This window comes from Lontra canadensis, unplaced genomic scaffold (assembly GCF_010015895.1).
Source record: "Lontra canadensis isolate GAN:19392208 unplaced genomic scaffold, GSC_riverotter_1.0 scaffold3, whole genome shotgun sequence".
NCBI lineage: Eukaryota > Metazoa > Chordata > Mammalia > Carnivora > Mustelidae > Lontra > Lontra canadensis.
In genome coordinates, this window is record NW_022630997.1 from 18219171 (window position 1) to 18242031 (window position 22861).

Consider the following 22861-nt stretch of genomic DNA (forward strand, 5'->3'; position numbering starts at 1 on the left):
AAGTACTATAAGCTGGTATTTAAGAGGAGTGTATGTATCATTTATGTTTTTAATTTTGTAAAATAAAGATTTCTTTTAACCACATACATAAAAAGTCTTTGTCTGAATCAAAGAGGAGTCCTTACCGCAGGGATCCCAAGATTTAGGGGCCCAATTCTCTCAAGATAGAATAGTTCTGCCCCGCATCAGGCTTCCTGCTCAGTCAGAAACCTGCTTCTACCTCTCCCACTCCCCCTGCTTGTGTTCCCTCTCTCACTGTCTCTCTGTCAATTAAATAAATTAAAAAAATATATTTATTAAGAATAAAGATACAAGAGTTCTCCCTTCCGTGCATGCTAGTCTGTGCCTGTGCACCTGCACCATCCTAATTTCTAACCACTCCTTCTGACGCTGAATTCTTTCAAACATATTGTCTATATTAGAAGCACATGTGGCTCATTTATCCTTTTCCAAAGCCAATGCATCTGTGGTCTCTTAGCATTCTCTCACCTGTTACCCCCCCTCATTCCGTGGCCTATTGTAAGGCACAGATCAATGGCCAAGCAACAACCCTAAGTAACTCATGCATGGTCTCTTCCCCACTCCCTTGTCCCCACCTTTGTAAACAGGATAGCCGACACTCCCTAGGACACCCCCTGCCCCCACCAGCCCCACACCACCGAGAATGGGATCCTTACCACTCCCGGGTGTGTTTGGGGCATCCCCACACTCACAGCCTGGTCCAAAATGCTCAAAAAACCCGACCAAGCCCGCCCACATGGAGGTAGCTGGCCAACCTGGGCTTTCCCCCACAGACAGCGAGCGTTCTCCTGGCACAAACCCCTGCTTGTTTCATTTTTTTGTATCCGACAAGCTACATAGGCCAATTGTTAGAAGCTGGAGGAGGGTCGGGGTGTTTCTTCAGTCTGAGAAAGGCACTTTAATATGGAAGAAAACGAAGGAAGCCCCTCCATACCATTTACACAGAATTTGATTCCGGGTGACTTACTCACCGGGGCCAGAGGAAGTAGAGAAGGATGGGAGGGAGAGCCCGAGCACCACACAGCTATTCCCCACCGCCTTCCTCCCCACTCTCTGCGACTATCCGGACCCTCATCCCCAGTTCTTATGGAACGAGAGGCCTGCTGGTGAGGTCACAGGGTCGTTATCTAAAGGGGCACCATCTGTGCACCAGAGGGGCTCTCTCTGAGTTACCTAAGTGGTGCCGTCTGTGCATTGAAGAAGAGAACAAGAGTCAAAGATGGAGTCAGTGCCGTCGGCATGCCTACAGTATTCACCCAAATTACATTTAAAATCGTGTTAATGGGGGCGCCTGGGTGGCTCAGTGGGTTAAAGCCTCTGCCTTCATCTCTAGGTCATGATCTCAGGGTCCTGGGATCGAGCCCCACATCGGGCTCTCTGCTCAGCGGGGAGCCTGCTTCCTCCTCTCTCTCTCTTCCTGCCACTCTGCCTACTTGTGGTCTCTGTCTGTCAAATAAATAAATAAAATCTTTTAAAAAAATCGTGTTAATGACAATGGGAAGTGATTTTTGTATCATCTTAAGTGAAAAGCATAGACTATAAAATTGCCTATGCAAGGAGTTTAATTAGGTTTTTAAATACACACAGAGAAAGACAGGAGTTTCTAATTCAAGATGCCAGATTTTGTATATTTGTTTACTCCCATCCCTCTCTACCCCAGTTGAACTGCTGGTAAAGAGGCACCCAAATAATAAATCCATAACAGCACTGAGCATCTGAATGGAGAAGGGCAAGCTCAGTAGACCAGAAAAGTTTTAGAAGACAAAAAGCAAACATGCTTTTTTTGTATAGTCATAGTCGTTGCTGTGTTTGTACCTCCCCTCCCAGATTCACCCCCATCCTCGTCCCTTCAAGCCTGGAGTGGTAACCGTTGGCTCCAGGTTCCCTTGTAAATACAACCTTCTCACATCCTATTTGGCCTCAGCCATCTGTTTCTTGTGATGCTGATGGTAGAGTTGCCTACTCAAAGCTATTCTCTTCTTCCTAATAGAACCCCTCCCCTTTTTGGTAAAATATCTACTCCACTCAGCTCAGCCATGTGGTCAGGTGGAAGCTGGACCCATCTCCAACCCCATGAGGTGAGTTAAAACCAGTCATGATGGTCCCATTCTCCTGGCCAGTAACTGCCTGGATCATGGGCAGGCAACACAATTCTGGCCAAAGAGAACTAGGGGACAGCTAGGGGGGAACTTGTTTCTTGTTTCTGGGGACTCTGGGAAACGTTTTTCTCACTGATCAAAGTGATACATAGATCCAGACTATGTAAAGAGCTCTTCACAAGTCAACAATAAAAAACCACAGGTGGGGTGCCTGGGTGGCTCAGTGGGTTAATGCCTCGGCCTTCTGCTCAGGCCATGATCCCAGGGTCCTGGGATGGAGCCACGCATTGGGCTCTCTGCTCGGCAGGGAGCCTGCTTCCCTTCCTCTCTCTGCCTGCCTCTCTGCCTACTTGTGATCTCTGTCAAATAAATAAATTTAAAAAAATTTTTTAAAAAATTAAATAAAAATTAAAAACCACAGGTAACCCAATTAAAAAATAGTCAAAGGGTTTATTTAAAGAATAGGTTTCTTCCTAAGAAGGTATACAAATGGCCAAAAAGCATACGAAAAGATGCTCAACGTCATTAGTCAAAACCATAGTAAGCTCTTTGCACCAACTAGGATTGCTATAACTGAAAAGATTAACCATGACAAGTACTGGTGAGAATGAGTATTAGAACCCCCATACACTGCTGGCAGGAATTTAAAGGAGAGAGCCACTTTGGAAAACAGCTTGGCAGTTCCTCAAAATATCAGATGTAGAGCTACCATATGACTTAGCAATTCTACTCATAAGTATATACTTATACTAATACTTAAACTAAGCATAAAGTATATAATACTTACACTAAGTATGTAAGTATAATACTTATACTAAGAAAATTGAAAATCCGTGTCCATCCCAAATAAACATGATGTATCTATAATATTGTATTATTTAGCCATAAAAAGGAATGAAATATTGATAAATGAATGATAATAATAAAAATAGAAGTGAAGTACTGATTCATGCCATTACATGTATAAAACTTGAAAATAGGGACATCTGGGTGTCTCAGTCAGTCAAGTGTCTGCCTTATGCTCATGTCATGATCTCAGGGTCCTGGGATCCAACCCTACATCAGGCTCACTGTTCAGTGAGGAGTCTGCTTCTCCCTCTCCCTATGTCCCTTCCCCCATTTGTGCTCCCTCTCTCTCATAAATAAAAATCTTAAAAAAAAAAAGAAGATGAGGAAAACTTGAAAACATTTTGCTATGTTAAATAAGGCAGGTGCTAAAGGCTATATAGTATATAATTCTATTATATGAAATGTTCTGAAAAGACAAAGCCATAGACAGAAAGTAGATTAGTAGTTGCTAGGGCTTAGGGGAGAGGAATGGAGGGGGAAGGGAATGGGTTGTTACTTCCTAATAGGAACTGAGTTTCTTTTTGGAGTAATGAAACTATTCTGGAATTGGACAGAGGTGATGGTAACACATTTTTGTGAGTCTACTAAAAACCACTGAATTGTACATTTTAAACAGGTGTGTTTTATGGTATGTAGACTATATATCAATAAAGCTATTTTTTAAGGGCTATATAGGAGCACCTGCTGTCTTTATCTGTCTTTGGACACTGACTTGAGAGTGTGATTCCTGGAACCGCTGCAGCCACCCTGTCATCATGTGCTAGTTTAATAACTGGCTTGAGAGGCTGAGCTGATGAGGAAAAGATGAAAATAATCAGCTATCTGCTGAGGTTGTTGAGCTTCTAAAGTAATAAGTCCTGGGGCTGTACTGCCTCTGGTCTTCTTGTTATGTAAGAGAATCAATTCCTTATTGCCTCAGCTAACAGGTGTGACTTGCCAGTGAGATCTTCCACTGACAGAAATCTATTCCTTATAGTCAGCACCAGCTGAGAGTAAGACTGGGAAAAAGAACAGAAATCAGAGTCTTAATGGAAGCCTTATGCACAGAGCTGGTACGGTTAGGCCAATCATTTCTTTGTTTCTCCCACTTCCAACCCATCATCACAAATCCACTGAAACTCTACTTGCCATGACCACCCCCAATCAGGCTAAAACAAAAGTAATTCTCTGAAACAGAATGCTCTCCTGAGGAGGAATGAGAAGATAGTGAGTGTCTTGGTGCCCCAGAGGAAACTAGTCTTCATACGGCATGCAGTAAGGGTGGAGAACTCCAGTGTGGCCTCCTGCTCTTGGGAGAAGCCATAGTTCCACACAGTTGTTCAGGACTCAGAGCTCAAAAGCAGTCCTCCCCTCAAGGAGAGGCCACCCGGGGGGAGCTGTCTTACATACTGGCAGAGGGGTCCGCTCCCATCACATATATTCATTAACTTAGTCCTTTGCTTATAAATGCAAAAAGAACAGTAATAACCATAAGAAGGTGGAGAAAAACCAATACTAGCAAAGAAGATAGCCAAGATAATTACACTGGACAACTGATTCTGGGATAAAACAAACAAATTATTAAATGAACAGAAGATACTTCTAAATTATTTTTAATATTAATGTCTTAGGAGAGACCTGAGAAGACATTACATCCATTAATAGGTTGATTTTTTTTTTAAAAGTGTATTCTGAAATTAAGAATAATTCTTAGAAATCGAACCCATGATTACAAAAATAAAGGCTCTTTAGGATGACTGAAAGAAAAGAAATTGGGGAATATCTCAGAACATAGGTGAAAAGAGAAAAACAAATTTTAAAAAGAGAGAAGTTGAGAAGGAAAATCAATTCAGTGTCCAAAACCAACCTAAAAGAAGTTCTGAAGAGATGGAATTTCAAAATTGGAGGAAAGGAAGTAAAAAGATTAATAGATGAAAATTTCTCAGAGATAAGACAGACATCAGTCTTTAGGTTGAAAACGTCAAACCCACTGAATGAGAAAAGACCCATGTAAACAGACTCATGGAATTTCAAGACATCAAGGAAAAAAGAAGATAAAGCCTACAGAAGATAACTCAGTAGCACAGGATGTTGGGAAGCAATATGGCAACATCTTTGGAGTTTAAAAAAATGTGTTTGAAGCTAGCATTCCATATCCAGATGAACATTTGCAGAAAGCAAGGACTTTGAGACTTTATTTTCTGTTGCTCTCTCTGAAAATTTTATTTGAGGATCTTCTTCAGATCCAAGAACTGTGGGGTACAAATTCTCTCATTTTACACAAAGGGCTATCAAGATGTTGAGTCTAAAATTGATGGCAGATTATCTTTAGGAATAAGGGTAACCAACAGAAGAACTGAAAGCAATTATACAAAGTTAAAAGACCGAGAGAAAGAGAAGAAGAAAAGGAAGGTGAGGGTAGGGCCAATGAACTGAATTCCTTGTCTTGCATGGAAGGTAGAAATAGATCTTTTTTTAAAGGTGATTGATCAAGAAATATAGGTATAAACACATTATTTACAGATATAGAGGTAACCATTAAAATAATTTTAAATGAAGATCTCTGGAGAATGGTACTAGGAGGTAGAAGGGTAAGAAATAGACTTTAACTTTTCATTTTGTGTTTCTTGGCTCTTTTTTTTTCTTTTTCAAGAGAGTGGCAGGAAACATACCAAAATGTTAATAGGAGTGTATCAGGGTGATAACAATGGTCAATGGATTTAATTTGCTTCCTATTTCCCTAGAGTTTCCAAATGTTCTACAATAATCTTGCATTAATTTTTTTTAAAGACTGTATTTATTTGACAGAGAGAGAGAGAGCACAAGTGGGGGAGCAGGAGGCAGAGGCAGAAGGAGAAGCAAACTCCCCGTGGAGCAGGGAGCCTGATTATGGGGCCTGATCCCAGGACGATGGAACCATGATCTGAGCCAAGACAGACACTTAACCAACTGAGCCACCCAGGCGCTCAACCATGCATTACTTTTATAATCAGAAACATGCACACACTTTCATTAAATAGGATCAGGGAAATATTATGGTTGCCCTGAAATAATTCTTGTCTTTGATCTCTGATTTATTGGAGGAGTTTCAAGCGCACATGGAATTTACTAAACTTTTTAAGGAAACATAATCTCATTGGTATTAAAAAAGAGAGAAGAGTGCTTTGGCCATATTTAATATCTCTCCATCTCTGCAAGGTCCTCCTTTTCTCAGAGCTTTATGAATGATAGTCACTCTGGTTGAATCTTCTATCCATTGTAGAGTGTCTATTTCTATCACTTCGCTGGCAGATAAGTATTTAACTTCAGCATCAATATTTTAAGGGAATATGACCCCCAGCAGTCTATTCTATTTTCAGAAAGTCAGTATTATTAGAAAGTCCTTCAATATATTTAGCCAAAGTAGGCTTCCCTGGAATAACCTCCACCCACTTAATCTTGATCCTGCTTTCTGAAACTCTGCCGAACAGAACAGGCTCGCAATCTTCTATGTTATATTCTGCAATCACTTAAAGATGATTTCCACATTTCACTGGCTCAACACCAAGTCTATTTTTGCCACACATCTTCCTTCATCTAACCTCAGCACTTCCCCAACCTCCAGAACCAAATTCCTTTTTTGTTTCCCTGGGATTGAGCTCATTCATTCATTCATTCATTCATGTATTTTGTGATTCAATTCAGTTACCTACTGTGCATCAGGTCCTTTCTGTAAAGATGCATCCTTAAACAAACAAACTTGTAGAATCTCTCACTTTGGTCAAGCAAATGGCCTTAGTTCAGACAAGTATAGACAGTTCAGGAAAGTCAGAGAGAAATAGCCCAAAAGCAGGAAATGGAGAAATAAAATCAAGTTGAGGAATGAGCCCAAAAGAAGGTTCTCACAGAAGTAAAGTTTTACTATGTGAGGAGTTATACTTCTACTTTTAAAGAAGAGACCAATTATTTTGAAAATTTTAAGAGGCAGCTAATTTGTGCTTGTTACTCTCAGGGTAGAGGGCAAAAAATAAAGTATAAATTAGGAATGGGGCTCCTGATCCTGAGACTATGAGCAAGGATGAGTGGATTATTAGCTATGAAAAAAAAAAGTCAATACATTTATTTTCTTTTTGTCTATAGAATATAAGTTAGGCATAAAATGGGAAAGAAGTACTGATATATATATACTATGATATGGATGAACCTTGAAAATCTTATGCTAAGTGAAAGAAGCCAACCATAAAAGGCCATATAGTATTATAAGATTCCATTTATGAAATCTCTGAAATAAGGAAACTAGAGATAGCAAGTAGGTTAGTGGTTGCTTAGGACTAAGGAGGATGGGGAGATAGGAGGTTTGTTTCTGTTCTAAAGTTGATTATGGTGATGGTTATATATATCAGTATGCTAAAAATTATATTTAAATTAGTGAATTGAGTCTCCAAAAGCAAGGGAAACTAAAGCAAAAATGAACTATTGGGACTTCATCAAGATGAAAAGCTTTTGCACAGCAAAGGAAACAATTTCAACAAAACCAAAGGACAACCTACTGAATGGGAGAAGATATTTGCAAATGTCTTATCAGATAAAGAGCTAGTATCCAAAATCTATAAATAACAACAAACCCAACACCCAAAGAACAAATAATCCAGTCAAGAAATTGGCAGAAGACATGAACAGACATTTCTCCAAAGAAGACATACAAATGGCCAGCAGACAAATGAAAAAAATGCTCAACATCACTCAGTATCAGGGAAATGCAAATCAAAACTACAATGAGATACCACATCATACCAGTCAGAATGGCTAAAATTAACAAGTCAGGAGACAACAGATGTTTTTGAGGATGTGGAGAAAGGGGAATCCTCTTACACTGCTGGCATAATGCAAGCTGGTACAGCCACTCTGGAAAACAGTGTAGAGGTTCCTCAAAAAGTCAAAAATAGAACTACCTATTGTACTACTAGGTATTTACCAAAAAGATACAAATGCTGTGATCGGGGCACCTTCACCCCAATGTTTATAGCAGCAATGTCCACAATAGCCAAACTATGGAAAGAGCTCAGATGTCCATCAATAAATGAATGGATAAAGAAGATCACACACACACACACACACACACACACACACACAGGAATATTTCTCAGCCATCAAAAAATGAAATCCTACCATTTGCAATAATGTGGATGGAACTAGGGGATATTATGCTAAATGAAATAAGTCAATCAGAGAAAGCCAATTATCATATGATTTCACTCATTATGTGGAACTTAAGAAACAAAACAGAGAATCATAGGGGAAGGGGGAAAATAAAATAAGACAAAATCAGAGAGGGAGAAAAACCATAAGAAACAAATTGAGGGATGCTGGAGGGGAGGGAGGTGGGGAGATGGGGTAACTGGGTGATGGGCATTCAGGAGAGCATGTGATGTAATGCGTACCAAGTGTTATATACAACTATGAATCCCTGAACTATGCCTCTGAAACTAATAATACACTATATGTTAATTAATTGAATTTAAATTTAACTTAACTTAATTTAAAAAATAAATGGGTGAATTGTATGGTATGTGAATTATATCTCAATAAAGCTGTTTTTTTTTTAAAGATTTTATTTATTTATTTGACACAGAGAGAGAGATCATAAGTAGGCAAAGAGGCAGGCAGGGGGGAGGGGTTAGCAGGCTCCCCGCCAAGCAGAGAGCCCGATGTGGGCCTCGATCCCAGGACCCTGAGATTATGACCTGAGCCAAAGGCAGAAGCTTAACCCACTGAGTCACCCAGGTGTCCTAAAGCTGTTTTTCTTTTTTTAAGTTAGAAGTTCTTATAGTTAATTAAGAACTATGATTAGACTGTGATACTGATTTATTCATTACCCAGCCTTTTCTTGGAAGTCTCTAACTCATTCCCAGGGGTATTAAAGCATGTTGTTCAATGTTCAGAATCTAACGCATTCTTGACTCCACTTCTACTTCTAGAGTATGTTTAATATTAACATTCAACAAATTCATACTGAGTGTTAAGCCCTGTGCTTGGCACTTGGATCAATAAAAGAGACAATGACCCTGCCCCTACTCTCAGGGACTATTCTTTCCTGTCCAGGGTCCCAAAAAGCTCACCACCAGCCCCTGCCTTGGAGTGTCAGAGAAAATCCCACTTCATTTAGCCAAGTTCCTTCCTTCTGTTTAGATTCCAGGTAACCTGAGGTCGTTGGTATGTGCACTCACAGAACTAATTAATCTTTTTAATTAAACCCAGTTTAAAGATCAGGAGAGATATGGAAAAACAAACCACCACCACCACAACAAAAAAAGTAATGAAAAAAGCAGATGGTGGAGTTTAGGAGGTGGATTTTCAAACTCAACTGAATGTCTTGGTTCCCACAAGACCCTTTCTGCATTAATCAGTACAGGTGGCTGACCGGCTCCTCCCCTAGCTCCTCTTGGGCCCTCTCCTGCAGCTCCTGTCCTTCCCATATTTCCCTACTCAGGCATGTCACTGTGAGCACTCAACCTACCTCACTCTATTGTGAGTGTCCGGGACTCATGGAAGACTTTGGGAAAATGGAAGCCTTATTTCAGACCCAAGTTATGGGAGATGAATGATGGTTGGGTTGCCTGAATGGTACAGAGAAAATGGTGCATTTTATTTTTACCTCATTGTAGGTGCCAACTGAATTACAGTCTCCTGAGTTATTCATAGAGTCTCAAGACAGGTCATCCAATATTTGTTTCTCAAATATTAAAAAGACAATAAATATTTGACTGATTGGTTACTTGTCATTGGTGTTTTAAAAATCTGCTATAAATAAGATTTAAGTGTCACTACCCTCCTATTTTTTAAGATTTTATGTATTCATTTGAGAGAGAGAGAGGGAAAAAGAGAGCATGAGTCGTGGGGGGGGGGATGCGGGTAGAGCAGAGAGAGGAAGGAGCAGATTCCCTGCTGGGCAGGGAGCAGGGAGCCCGACATAGGGCTGGATCCCAGGACCCTGAGATCATTAGCCAAACCGAAGGCAGACACTTAACCAACTGAAACACCCAGGTGCCCCAAGAGTCATCATTATGCAAAAATTAAAGTTACCTGAACTAAGAAATAGGACATGGGGCCAGTGACTGCCTGTCTTAGGAAAGCTGATTAAAGATAGGGAAACAGACACTTTAACCATCAAAAGATGTCTCTGCCCTGTACCAGTGAAAATAGTGGAGTTCCCATACCTGCTTAGCGAGGTAGAGTTTGGTTATAGGAGATCTCTTGATCTTAGATCTATACACACGAAGAAGCTGCCAAGGAGCCAGGAGCCAAAGGAAACCCAAGGGAATCCACACCAGAACAGTTTGCTCAAAACAAAGTGGCAGGTCCGCTTCTGGGCTATCCAAGAATGAAGAATTCTGGGGGGACCAAAACAGAAAGATTATTGAATATACTCATTTTTTGAAGACAGAAAACCTGTGTGAGGGAACCCTCCACTTCCACCCCTGTTCCCAAACAATTTTAATTCCATTCTATATCCATAGCCAACCTGACCCTTTACCTAGATGCATTTTCCTATTAATCTCCATGGATACAAAATCAACATTTAATGACAGTGACTTTTTGGGTCAATGCAACCTTTATGAACCTTTCGTTCACCAGCTACTCTAAGTAAACCTCACAACTGCATTTGCCAAGTTATGGGAAGAAGAGGGACAGACTATTCTTCAAATAGTTCCCTGGGATATAGAAACTTGTTCTTATTTTCGTTTCTAGCACTAATTATGCTCCCTGACAGATGTTCAAACATGCAGGCAGCTGAAAGTTTTCGTCAGACAATGGCATTTCGCCTCCTTGGGCCAGAGGGCTTACAGTCATTGGAACTTAGGGGACCTTGGGCCTAGGAGCTGTAGACAGTAGAAGGAAGGCTTGTCCCCAGCAAGTCTATACTAGTCTTTACATTCTGCAATGGATAGAAGTGTCTTGTGAAGTGAGGGTGGGGAGCACCAGTTATTTCTTGAGTCTTGTGAGGGTAGATTTTTCTCTCCTCATAAACATTTTTTAGTTATTTTTGTATAGTTGTTCACACAGACTCTTTAAAACAAACATTGTGGCGCCCTGACCAACATGATCTGTCAGATATTCCCAGAGAGAATTCCCCATAGATGGCCTGGTAAGATCCTGGCCCCATTAAGCCCCACCTACCTGTGGTAAACACGTCCCAGCCTTGAGGCCCTTGGGGCCCAGGTTCTTTCTAGGATGTGAAGTGTTAACCAACTGCTCTGCTATCTCATTCCCACTCTTCTTATCACTCCATAAAGTTACTTGACTTTAGAATTCAGAAAAATTCCCTAAGATATTTTAACTATTTTGATAAGCCCTCCATGTGGTTCTGATGCTAGGCATTTGCAGACCACACTTACATAGAATCACTAAATCCAGGTTCTTTTTCATTTTCAATTCCACTAAGCCATTTGGTACTGTTGCTCACCCTGACTTGAAATTCTCTCCTCTAATGGTTCAAAAATTGTCTCAGTGCTCATGATGCCCAAATCCGTATCCCTGGCCTCAACTTCCACTCCATACCACTAACTGCCAGTCCCTCTAGAACTGTCTCCAGAGGATATTCATTTCAACATCAGCAAGACTCAACCTTGGGTCTTCTCTTCTTCCTCCCACCCCACAAACTCTGCAACAACAACTTTCCCTCCTAACATTGTTGAAATTGGAAGCCTTTCCCCCATTTCTCTTCAGAGAACACAATTTTATGGCTAGCTAGTCTGAGAAGAGAGTCTGGGATACAATAAATATATGGTAGAGAATACATCCATTACCTCTTCCACACAGAATATCCTCTGGAGATATTATGACATATCTTTTCTTAAGCCCCCCCCAAACCAAAACCTAAATAACAACAACAACAACAAACCCAAACCAAAAAACCCTGAGCTTTAGACCACCTGTACATCTAACTTTTTTAGTTCTTATGGTAGCAACTGAGGTTAATCTACTAGTTCTGAGTCTGAGAAGAGTCAACAGTGAAAATAAGTATGATTCCTCACCCAAAATGTAGAGTTGCAGAACTTCTCCAGCATGGTTCCTGGAGCTCTTGTGGAATGAAGACTCTCCTGTGACTCTTGTTTTTTATTTACTCTTTTCCTCAGAGAAACTGGACTGCAAGCAGCAATGCATTATCTCCCATTCTGATGTTCTGATGTTCCTAATAAAACCAGGTCTCCTGACCTTTCATCTTAACAGTTTACTCATTAACCTGACTCAGATGTTTATTTACAATATCCCAGTAGAGAGACACATGACTCAGGAATGAGGAGCCCCAGGGGTAGGTAGACTCATCATTTCCCAAGTACCAGAAGCCTCTGTATGGTATGGTCATAAAAGGAAACACTGAAAAATGTCAGCAGAGCTGGCGGACAATTCGCGAGTGGAGGAGCCCATTCCTTCTCTTGACCTAAAAAGAGAAGCATCATTGGAGGGGCAAGTACCCTTAAACATGCAGGTTCACATCCATTTTAAGGCCTTAGAATTTATAGGAATGTGAAATATCCTACTCCTTTGGATTTTAAATTAAGACCATAGAATTTAAGGGGTGCCCGGGTGGTGCAGTCTTGTGAGGTCAGAATAAGCACCTGACTTTTGGTTTTGGCTCAGGTCGTGATCTCAGGGTCAAGGGATTGAGCCCCTTGTAGGCTTCCATGTTCAGCGTGGAGTCTCCTTGAGATTCTCACTCTCTCTCTTTCCCTCTGCCCTTCTTGCTCATGCTCTCTCTCTAGAATAAATCAATCTTTTAAAAAAGACCATAGAACATAAAATATACTTAAAAGTAGTATAGATTTTATTTCAAAAAGTCAAGTTCTAAAATAGCATATATAGTGTGATACACACACACACACACACACACACACACACACACACTTATTTATTTATTTATTTATTTAATGCGACGAAGTGTTAGCCTTAGCTGTTAAGATTGTAGGTGGATTTCGTTTTTGCTTGTCTATATTTTCTGATTTTTCCATAATTATTAGGTATTATGTAATAATATTTTAAAGCAATTATTGGTATTGTGGTAAAAAATACATGACATAAATTTTACCATTCCTAAAAGTATACAGTTCAGTAGTGTTAAGTATATTCACATTGTTGTGCAGCCAATCTCCAGAACTTGTTCATCTTGCCCAACTGAAACTCTAATACCCATTAGACAACTCCCCTTTACTCCCTCCTCTAGTAAAGCAAATACTCTTTTAAAATCAGGTCACCCTAAATTAACGGCAGCCATACACATGCTTGCCAACATATTAAAGTGCAAATGCCATCATTTGGGGGATCATGTGAAACCATTTTGGTCACTAACACATAAAAACACTTCTTTGTCCTATGGTTATAGATAGACTATACCTACAGAGAGTAATTAACAAGAGCATAATGTACACTTTAATGTATACATATATACATATATATTTCATGTGTACTTTAATGCCTGGCCTAAAGTTAACTATACCAAAGGTATAGTTAAACTTAAACTCACGAATGATAGTAACATTTACTCACTAGTACCAGTGGATATATTGTGAATTATTAACATCTGAAAGATGTATAACTTTTATTAGGACATTCACTCAGTTCTCTTCTCATGAGAAGATAAACATAAGATGAACTCCCACACTTTTCTATGTGCCTGTAACAGTGTTAAAATCGAGTTAGGCCTTAGGGTGTCCAGATATATTTGGATGGATACTGGCTACTGTTTACCAAAAACAACATTTTCCAGTTACTCAATGTGCACATTCTAAACTATTCTTATGTAATCAGATGGCATCATCATACTTACCACATAAATGTATAAAAGCATGAATAAAACCTGGATAAAAACATGGTTTTTATGTGAGATGTTTCTTAGGGATTTGTGATCATCCTCACACCTGTTACGTGCTTCCACTGTTGAACATCAGAATGCTTACATGTTGTATGTCCATGATCCCCAGCTGACATCCAACTGATATTGTCTCCAAAAAAAAAAGAAAGAAAGAAAGAAAGAAATCCTCACGGTTGAATCCATTCTTTGGGAAGCCACTTTGACCAAAGCGGGGAAATGAGAAATTCTGGTGAGAGAAACAAATAGTACACACCTGGCTGACCTAAAGCAGTGATACTAATGGTACACGGGCAGATATTGGATGACTGGTCACACATGCCCCATGGCCAAATTCCAACAAAGGCTTTTCAGAAAAGTCATAAAAATCTGAAATTGTTTTCCCTGGTAACCCAGCTGGCCTGCTCCACACCAGACTTTCCATACTGGCCTGTGTGATGCCCTCCAGGGAATTAGCTTAATCGGGAATAAACCTTCACTCTCTCCAGACTGTGTGTTTTCCTCCCTTCCTGTCTCCTTTTTATAAGTCCTGGCTTTTGCCTTTGTTTGTTGCCAATAGTGTAATGATGATCTTCCTCAAGCAAGAAAAAACTAGCACACAAACGTTTAACTAAATGTCTGAGTTATTCCTTGACAACCACACCAATCCTCTATCTTTCTAGCAGGTGGAGGATCTGCTGACCGCGCTTGTCCAGCAAGTAGTTGTGAAAGCAAATTGGCTGTGCTTGGAAATGTTCGTTGAGACCAAAGAGAGGACTTAATGAGTGGTATGGTGTGAGTGGAATTATTTTCTATAGATAAAATATAATCCCCCCATGTCTATTGCAAATAAGAGGAACAAAATAACTGATAGAAATTATAATCACATTTTTAAACGAGCAGAAATTGCATTCGTTTGTGCTTAAAACATTTTGAGTAGCCAAAAAAAGAGATGGTGGAGGATCTAAATATTCATCAGAACAAATGCTTAGATTATAGGACATATACTGACATAGACAGAATAAACATATGATGTTATTAAAGGAAAAAAGAAGTGGGTGGGTCTGGCATGTAATGAGCTTGGCAGTTACCATTCCATCCTAACAAGTAAAATGCTGAGTAAACTGAAAAATCAACAATTCTTCTTGGATCAGTAAGAGATGTGAGGTCACACAGCAAAATGCTGCCCCTAGATTGAAAAGACAGACAAGCCAATGCAGAGAATTACAACTTAATAGAACAAAACCCCATGAGCTAAAACCTCTACACAATCCAGTGCTGGGGTAAAGAATCCTGAACTATAATTGACCAATTGATAAGAGTCTAAAGTGTCTGACAGTTGTGGAGTCACTGAGAGGTGTTTTTTTTTTTTTTTAAAGCTACTGAAATACTTATTGGCTTTGCCAACAAAAGTACAACACAAATAGGCAAAGTCCTCCTAAAATATAATCAGTGTAGTCATCATCCAGCTGATAATTTGTAGTAGAAAATGCAGGGACATGACCTATGACTGGCTTCCCACATCTGAACTTGGGTAAGTGCATGGGGGAAGACTCTGCTCTTGGAGCCACACTTGCAATGGTTCTGCCATTGTCTCTGCCAAGTCTATTAGGCAAGCTCAAAAGTACAAGCAGGACTCACTCCATAAACAAGCACCCCGAGGCAGGGAGTACTATTGACCTCTTCAAATCTTTGTGCATTTTCCACAGCCGTGAGAAATTCTTCTCATAAATCTTCAAAGTTTTCATATGGAGCTAAGTCAAGGCAGTTAAAGCATGTGTGAACTCTGGGAAGTTTTTCAGAACTCCAGTATTGCTCTATTGTGAACCACTGAAAACCACTGGGATAAAAGGGTTAGGCAAATTCATAGACAGGTACTTGGGATGTCTCTGTGACACACTGTGGTAACCAGAGACACTTCTCAGCAAGCATCATCAGCATAGCCTTCCAGAACCACGGAATGTCAGGAGGGTTGGGCAGTAGCCTATCCCATAAATAGAATGTTGTCCCCAGTCATTCATGCCCACACTGCCAAGGTTGCACATCAGCAACTCCAGCTCGTTTTCATCAAATATCTTAATCAAATCAATAGAAAGCAGTTCTGTGAATTGCTCCAAGGAGGTGTTCATTTGCTGCTGGACCCTGTTCACGAATCAGAACTGGGCGACTCAGTCTGCCTAAAGACCAACTGAAGTCTCAGTCAAGTCTGAAAGATTAAACAAACAAACAAACAAACAAAAAACAACCCAGGGGGACTCAGTCAGAGGGGAGTTCCACCTTACAGACACTTCTGTGAGTTTTACCTACAGGAGCTTTAGGAGGTTCTCACAGTGAATACTGGCAAAAAATCTCCTGTTTCTGGCAGGGGGAGAGCTGAAGCCATTTGAAATATACCAGAGCATTCTGTTCTTAACAAGGTCTGCTCTCAGGAGATGCTCTTTAACCAGAACGTAACCTGTTGGGGTATCATCAGAGCCTAACCAACCTGGGGGAAGAGAAATACCCCAATCCAGCTAATTCTACCCTTCTTTTTCCATCTAAGGGAGAGGGCTGGGAAGCCCTTGTGAAGTTCACAGTCCAGGGGCATAGGCTCACTAACAGCCTAATCAGAGGACCAGAGAACACTTCCTCTCCTCCCGCACCTTACCACCACAGCACTCAAGGCCTATTTTCAGCGGTTCCTTTTTCCCAGTACAAGTCCATCTATCAAGAAAAGTTTACGAGGCACACTAAAAGGCAAAAAATGGTTTGGAGGACAGAGCAAGCACCAGAACTGGATTCAGAAATGGCAGGGAAGTTGCAATGATCAGACTAGGAATTTAAAACAACTATGATTAATATACTAAAGGCTCTAATGGATGAAATAGACAACATACAAGAGCAGATGGGCAATGTAAGCAGAGATAGAAATTTAAAGAAAGAATTGAAATACCGGAGATAAAAAGCACCGTAACAGAAAGGAAGATTGCCTTTAATGGGCTTACTGGTAGAATGGACATAGCTCAGGAAAGAATCTCTGAGCTTGAGGAGATCTCAATAGAGAATGCTAAAACTGGAAAGCGATGAGAAATTAGACTGAGAAACCACATAATAGCTAAGAACTGTGGGACAACTACAAAATGTGTAGTTCAAAGAGATGAACAGAATTCTGTAACCTGAGGGAGAGCTTTATTGTCATGCCAAGAGGGTCCGCAGTCACTTCAGCACCTTAAACATTTGTATCAATGACTTACAGGCATTAAGATAACTCCCATGTAGTGAATCTCTATTACATGTCAACCTCACATATGTCTCTTAAATAATGAATACATTTCTATGTTAGACACTAACAATTTTGTCTTCCTTAATCCTTATAATAATGCTATGAGATAGGTACTTTTATTACAATTTCACCAATTAGGAAACTGATGTTCACAAGGGTTAAGAAAATTATTATTATTATTATTATTATTATGAAGAATAATATTCTATAGCTGTATAGTAGAAACATTGTCAGGTGTCCTTCTACCCTTTTATGAGGTAGGGAACACTGGAAAAAAGATATATGTTCTGGCGAGAAGGTCTGACTAGAAGATTTCCAAGATTTTATGATACAATGTATATGCAATTTACCATCAAAGAAAAAAGAGTGTGATGATTCCCTTTACCTGAGGATATATTGTAGGATTTCTTTAAATCAAGCTGTCTTAGTGCCCTGAAGATGAGATCTGCATATGTCAATACATGCAAGTTTACAGGGATGCTCCTATTCTATCAGACGAGTGTTCTGTGGACTCTCCTTTCGTGTTATCACTGATGTGTAAAGACCATACTAAGAATGATTGCAGGATGGAAAGCAGTCAGGAAACCTGGATCCTGGCTTCCCTCTGCTGGTCTTACGTAAAATGATCTCTCCTGAATCTCTTCTTAATAATCTGTAAACGTCTCTTTTTCTTCTCTTCTTTTTCGAAAATTTAATTAAATTAATTAATTTATTTCAGTTTTTCAGTGTTCCAAGATTCATTGATTATGTACCACACCCAGTGCTCCATGCAATACGTGCCCTCCTTAATACTGGTGCAAGGTGTGTACACTAAATTCATTGCATAGAGATACTTTAGTTGGAGAGAATGTTTGACCAGAATGACCTGGCAAAAAAAAAAGAGAAATGCTGTATCATTTTTATTTAGTAAGTAGATGTTAAGTTATAAATGATTACATTACATAATTTTGAAATATATGCAAAAGTTCAATGTTCAGGATAAGCAAAGAGTCATATACTTTAGTTAATGATTACAGATGAACTTAAGAAAGGTTTTAAAACAGATACTGGGATTTAAGTGGTAATAGTAAAAAGATTGCTTTTTCCTGCATATTTTAAAATGTGGTCTAGGAATTCATGTTCCTATAGCAAAAACTAAAAACTATAATTATAAAGTAATAAGATGATTACTCCCCAATTCTCCCACCAAAGGTAATCTGTATATTTTTGTACTGCTAAAACAAAAATCTTTTTAGAATAACCAGAGACCAAATAGGATGTACAGAGATTAAATTAGCACTAATTTTTAAAATACCATCATTTATTATAAACCTATACTCCTTTTAATTATTAAAACCTGAAATATAGCAAAACTCTTCCAGAAGAATAAACAAATTGCAAATAGATTTAAATAATGAATGAACTCATTGAATTAGACTTAAAGCCTCCCCAAAAAGAGTCATCTACTAAAAAGTTTCATATAGTTTTAAAAAACAGTATATACTTTAAAAAATAGTAGATGTTACTGATGGTACAGAATAATGTTCCTAGTAAATTCAAAGGATAATCTTTTAACTTTTGACAAGCTAGAGAGAAATAGGATGAATTGTTAAACGTTTTTTGGACAGCAGAATATTAGTATAGAAAAGAAGTAATTAATTTAGGTCTTTATTTCACATCATCCCATAATGTATATTCTTTTTTTTCTTTTTTTTAATTTAAATTCAATTACCCCACTTATAGTACTTCATTAGTTTTTGATGTAGTGTTCAATGATTCATTAGTTGTCATTAACGTACATTCTTGGTAGGCCATAAGACAACAGAAAAAAATGGACTGGCATAAAAAGATATATGGTAGAGAGAAAAATACTCTTCTGAGTCCTGGGGCGGGGGCGGGGGGTGATACCCAAACATACAGAAATGTTTATATCACTTTTTTTTAATTTTCAAGAGAATTTTATAAAACAAATATTAATATGAAAGCAATCAAACAGGAAATATATCTGACAAAAATAGTAATTATCACACAGGAAATCACATAGTTTTACCAGCAATTAAATACAAGTAAATTATAAAAATTTCTGGAAGTATATACAAGGAATTGTTAAGGTTGCTTTCAGGAGAACTGAAGGACTGAAAGAAACAAGTGAAAATATATATAAGATGTTGAATTCTGTAGAACACTGGCTCCCTGAAAATAGCACCAAAGCAATCTGTTGATCAAAAGAAACTGTTGATAAGAAAAATCTGAAGTTATTCTTATCAAGGTAAGAGAAAGTACTAACATATGTTGGCCTTCTTACTATGAAGTTGTTTAAATTCATAATACCAAATGCATTCTTGTAATTTATGGTTGGACTATTATCGTTATTGGCAGTTCTGTGAATTGAGAGCATGAAGAGGGCCAAATTAGTAGGCCCAAGAAAATTTGCTGGATAAATACCTTTAAGTCTACTGTAAGACTGTAAAATGCGTTTCTCTGTGTGTTTACATATGTCCACATGTACATGTAGCAATTTTGGGAGAGTGCTTTTATTCACACTTGGTTTTTTACTTATCATTTGGGGACATATTTGAGAAGGGCTACCAAGTGGTTTTGCAAAAAGAGTTTGAAGAGGTTCGTATTTTATTTAAAGGAAAAATGCATGATTTCAATCGTATAATGTCAACTTTAAATTCTTTTACTGTTGAGGCTGCATCTATAGAACAGGAGTTACAGTGCTGGACAGAGGCTAAATAAATAAAATCTGCCATTCTCATAATAATGACTTTTGACATGACAGGCAACTGTTTCCCTTTGATCTATAAAAATGGAAGGGCTATCTCTTTGGCATCATGTGAATGGACCCTTGTGAGTGGGTTGAAAGATCTCCAAATAGGATGGCTTTATAAACGCCTTATCTTCACAGAAACAATAACGGACTACTTCAAAGTATGTAAATACAGAGAGAAATGACATACATAAAATATAACAAGATAAAATATATGAATGAAGAAAAAAAGGATAGAAAAAGATGAAACAAAGGACAAACACGTTGCACAAAATTCATTCAATATTATCTTGTCCACTTGCTATAGGTGGGATGCAAATTTAACTCTGAGGTTCCTACATGTAGATTAAAGGAGAAAAATGTACTTAGTAACCGTATTAGCTATAACTCTTTTGCTTACAAGTGTTAGATCCAAATCAAACTGTTATTTTTTAAAAAAGGAAATGTATTTGCTCATCTAATAGAAAAGACCATCAATGGAACTATCTTTAGGCACAGATGGTCCAGAGAGTCAAACAATGTCCTCAGGACATTGACCTCTGTGTTAGTTTCATTTTCAAACTTGATGGCAAAGATGACTACAAAAGCTCTAGGCTTACAGGGTTGTTACAGCCCATAATCCTAAAGTAAGGAGAACATCTCTTTTCTCAGAGCTCCAGAAAAAATCCTTGGTAAGATTCTGAATGGCCCTTGTGTTCTGTCTGGATCAATCATGTGGACAAAAAAATGAGGCATTCATTCCACTGGCCAGACTGGGTCATGTGCCTTCTCCCACGTGCAGGGGAGGTGAAACTGTATGATTGGCAATCCCACCAGGAAAGTATCGTCTTTCCAGGGTAGCTTCAGAAAGGAAGAGTTAGGCAGACAAGAAAATAATGTCTTGATAGTGACATGATTCCATATACATAAAATATGAACAAATTATTTGTTTAGAAGCCCAACTAGTCTTCAGACTAACACAGAGAAAAAAGTCTCCTCCAGGGCCTCAATAACACACCTATATGAATATTTTATACAACTGTTTTCTATCACATCTCCAATATAGACCAGTGGCATAATTCCAACATGGTTTGAAATTAAAAAAAAAAATTCTATGAGGGATCAGAGCAACACAATCCAAATATGTAATTTCTGTACTTTTACCCAAGGATGAAACTTAGCATCTATACAGGAAGATGGAACGTGTATTCCTCAGGTGTCTTGGCCACAACTTTTGGTGGCAGGTATAGGAAGCCATTCAACTTAGTGTAGCCAGCTTATCAAGATGCAAACTGAACAGAAAACGAACAAGAAATATTTTGTTTCCACCGTTTTCCTCAACCATACTGTATAAAACCCCTCTCCCTGCCCTTGACCACATCTCAGGCAGATCCTACAGCTTTTGGGTCTTCTTCAGGCATTAAAATAAGTTACTCGAATCTGAAACTCATATTTAAAAAAGACAGCTTTACTGAGTTATAAATTATATGCAATTCACCCACTTAAAGCATACAATTCAATGGTTATGCTACTTCAGTGTAATCAATTTTGGAACATTATCATCGCCCACAAAACAATCTTGCATTCATTTTAAAGCCACCCTTTTCTTGGCTCGATGACTTCAGTGACTGCCAGGGAGAGAGAGTCATTCCTTTTATCATTTTTTCCTTGTTATTGAATTCCTTGCCATCTAATTTCCAGGATTGGGGCTGGGATGTGAGGACTGAAGGAAAGAGGCAAAGGTAATTTTACTGAGCTGATAGGGTGACTGAACTTTCCCAGTTTGCCTGGCAATGAGGAGATCCCCAAGCAATGGGACTTTCCAATGCAAAAGTTGGAAAATTCCAAGCCACTCTAGGAGCTGCTGGTGTTTATAGTTCACTCTTGCTTTATCAACGGCTAACCTCACTTTGTTACAGCTGCTTTGCAAGTAGTCGGGCTCTTCCTTGAGGCACATTGGAGGCCTCCAAACTGCCATTCCTAACATAGGTTGTGCACTCTGGATGACCTCTTCCCCTCTCAAAATCTTTCAGTACTACACTCTCCCCTGCTAGTATTATTGTTTGTTCACTGGATTAAGTTGATGACCACCAGATAGCTCCATTATAATGTTAAGTGCCTACTTATGTGAGTAGCAAATAATCTATGAGATATTCAGCTCCTACTCAGCCTTTTACCTCATGATTTTAGTATTGGTGGTCTTTAACTGATTTGTCATTAAGGATGGCAAAAGGGTTATGCTCTAATTCTAGAAGATGAATGATGGTGCTAATGAACATTTGGATACATGTGTGAACTTGTTTTCAATTCTCTTGGGTATATACCTATGCATAGAATTGCTGTGACATATGGAAACTCTATGTTTAACATTTCAAGAAACCCCCAGACTATTTTACAAAGCAGCTTCATCATTTTGCATTCCCACCAGCAGTATATGAAAGTTCTAGTTGTTTCACATGCTTGCCAACACTTGGTATGGTCAGTCTTTTCCATTATAGTCATTCTCGCGGGTGTAAAGTGGTCTCTCATTGGGGTTTTGATTTGGATTTCCCTAAAGATTAATGACACTGTGCATCTTGTCATGTACTTGTTTGTTGGTCAACTGTGTGCTTTCTTTGGTGAAATGTTTATACAAATCCTTTGTCCATTTTAAAATTGGGTTGTCTTATTGTTGAACTCTAAGTATTTTTTTAATATTGTGGATAAGCCCTCTATCAGATATGATTTGCAAACATTTTCTCCCATTCTGTGGGCTGTCTTTTCACTTTTTTTTTTTTTAAGATTTTATTTATTTATTTGACAGACAGAGATCACAAGTAGGCAGAGAGGCAGGAAGAGGGGGAAAGGGGGAAGCAGGCCCCCAGGCGAGCAGAAAGCCCGATGTGGGGCTCAATCCCAGGACCCTGGGATCATGACCTGAGCCACCCAGGTGCCCCTTTTCACTTTTTAAAAAAAAAGATTTTATTTACTTATTTGACAGAGAGAGACACAGTGAGAAAGAGAACACAAGTAGAGGGAGAGGGAGAGGGAGAAGCAAGCTTCCCTCCAAACAGGGAGCCCAATGCAGGGTTTGATCTCAGGACCCAGGATCATGA

At 39.0% G+C, this 22861-nt stretch overlaps 1 protein-coding gene across 1 annotated transcript in view; it reads right to left on the reverse strand.

Moving 5' to 3' along the window:
- ABCC2 (ATP binding cassette subfamily C member 2) overlaps positions 1 to 12118 on the reverse strand; it is a 64015-nt gene extending 51897 nt beyond the window's left edge. Inside the window, exons 1-2 of the mRNA XM_032882459.1 lie at positions 11963 to 12118; positions 10145 to 10318 (exon numbers count right to left, since the gene is read on the reverse strand). Of these exons, the coding sequence (XP_032738350.1) occupies positions 10145 to 10318; positions 11963 to 11995 (207 nt within the window). The 5' untranslated portion in view covers positions 11996 to 12118. The remainder of the gene's footprint in view (positions 1 to 10144; positions 10319 to 11962) is intronic.
- Positions 12119 to 22861: the final 10743 nt, after the last annotated feature.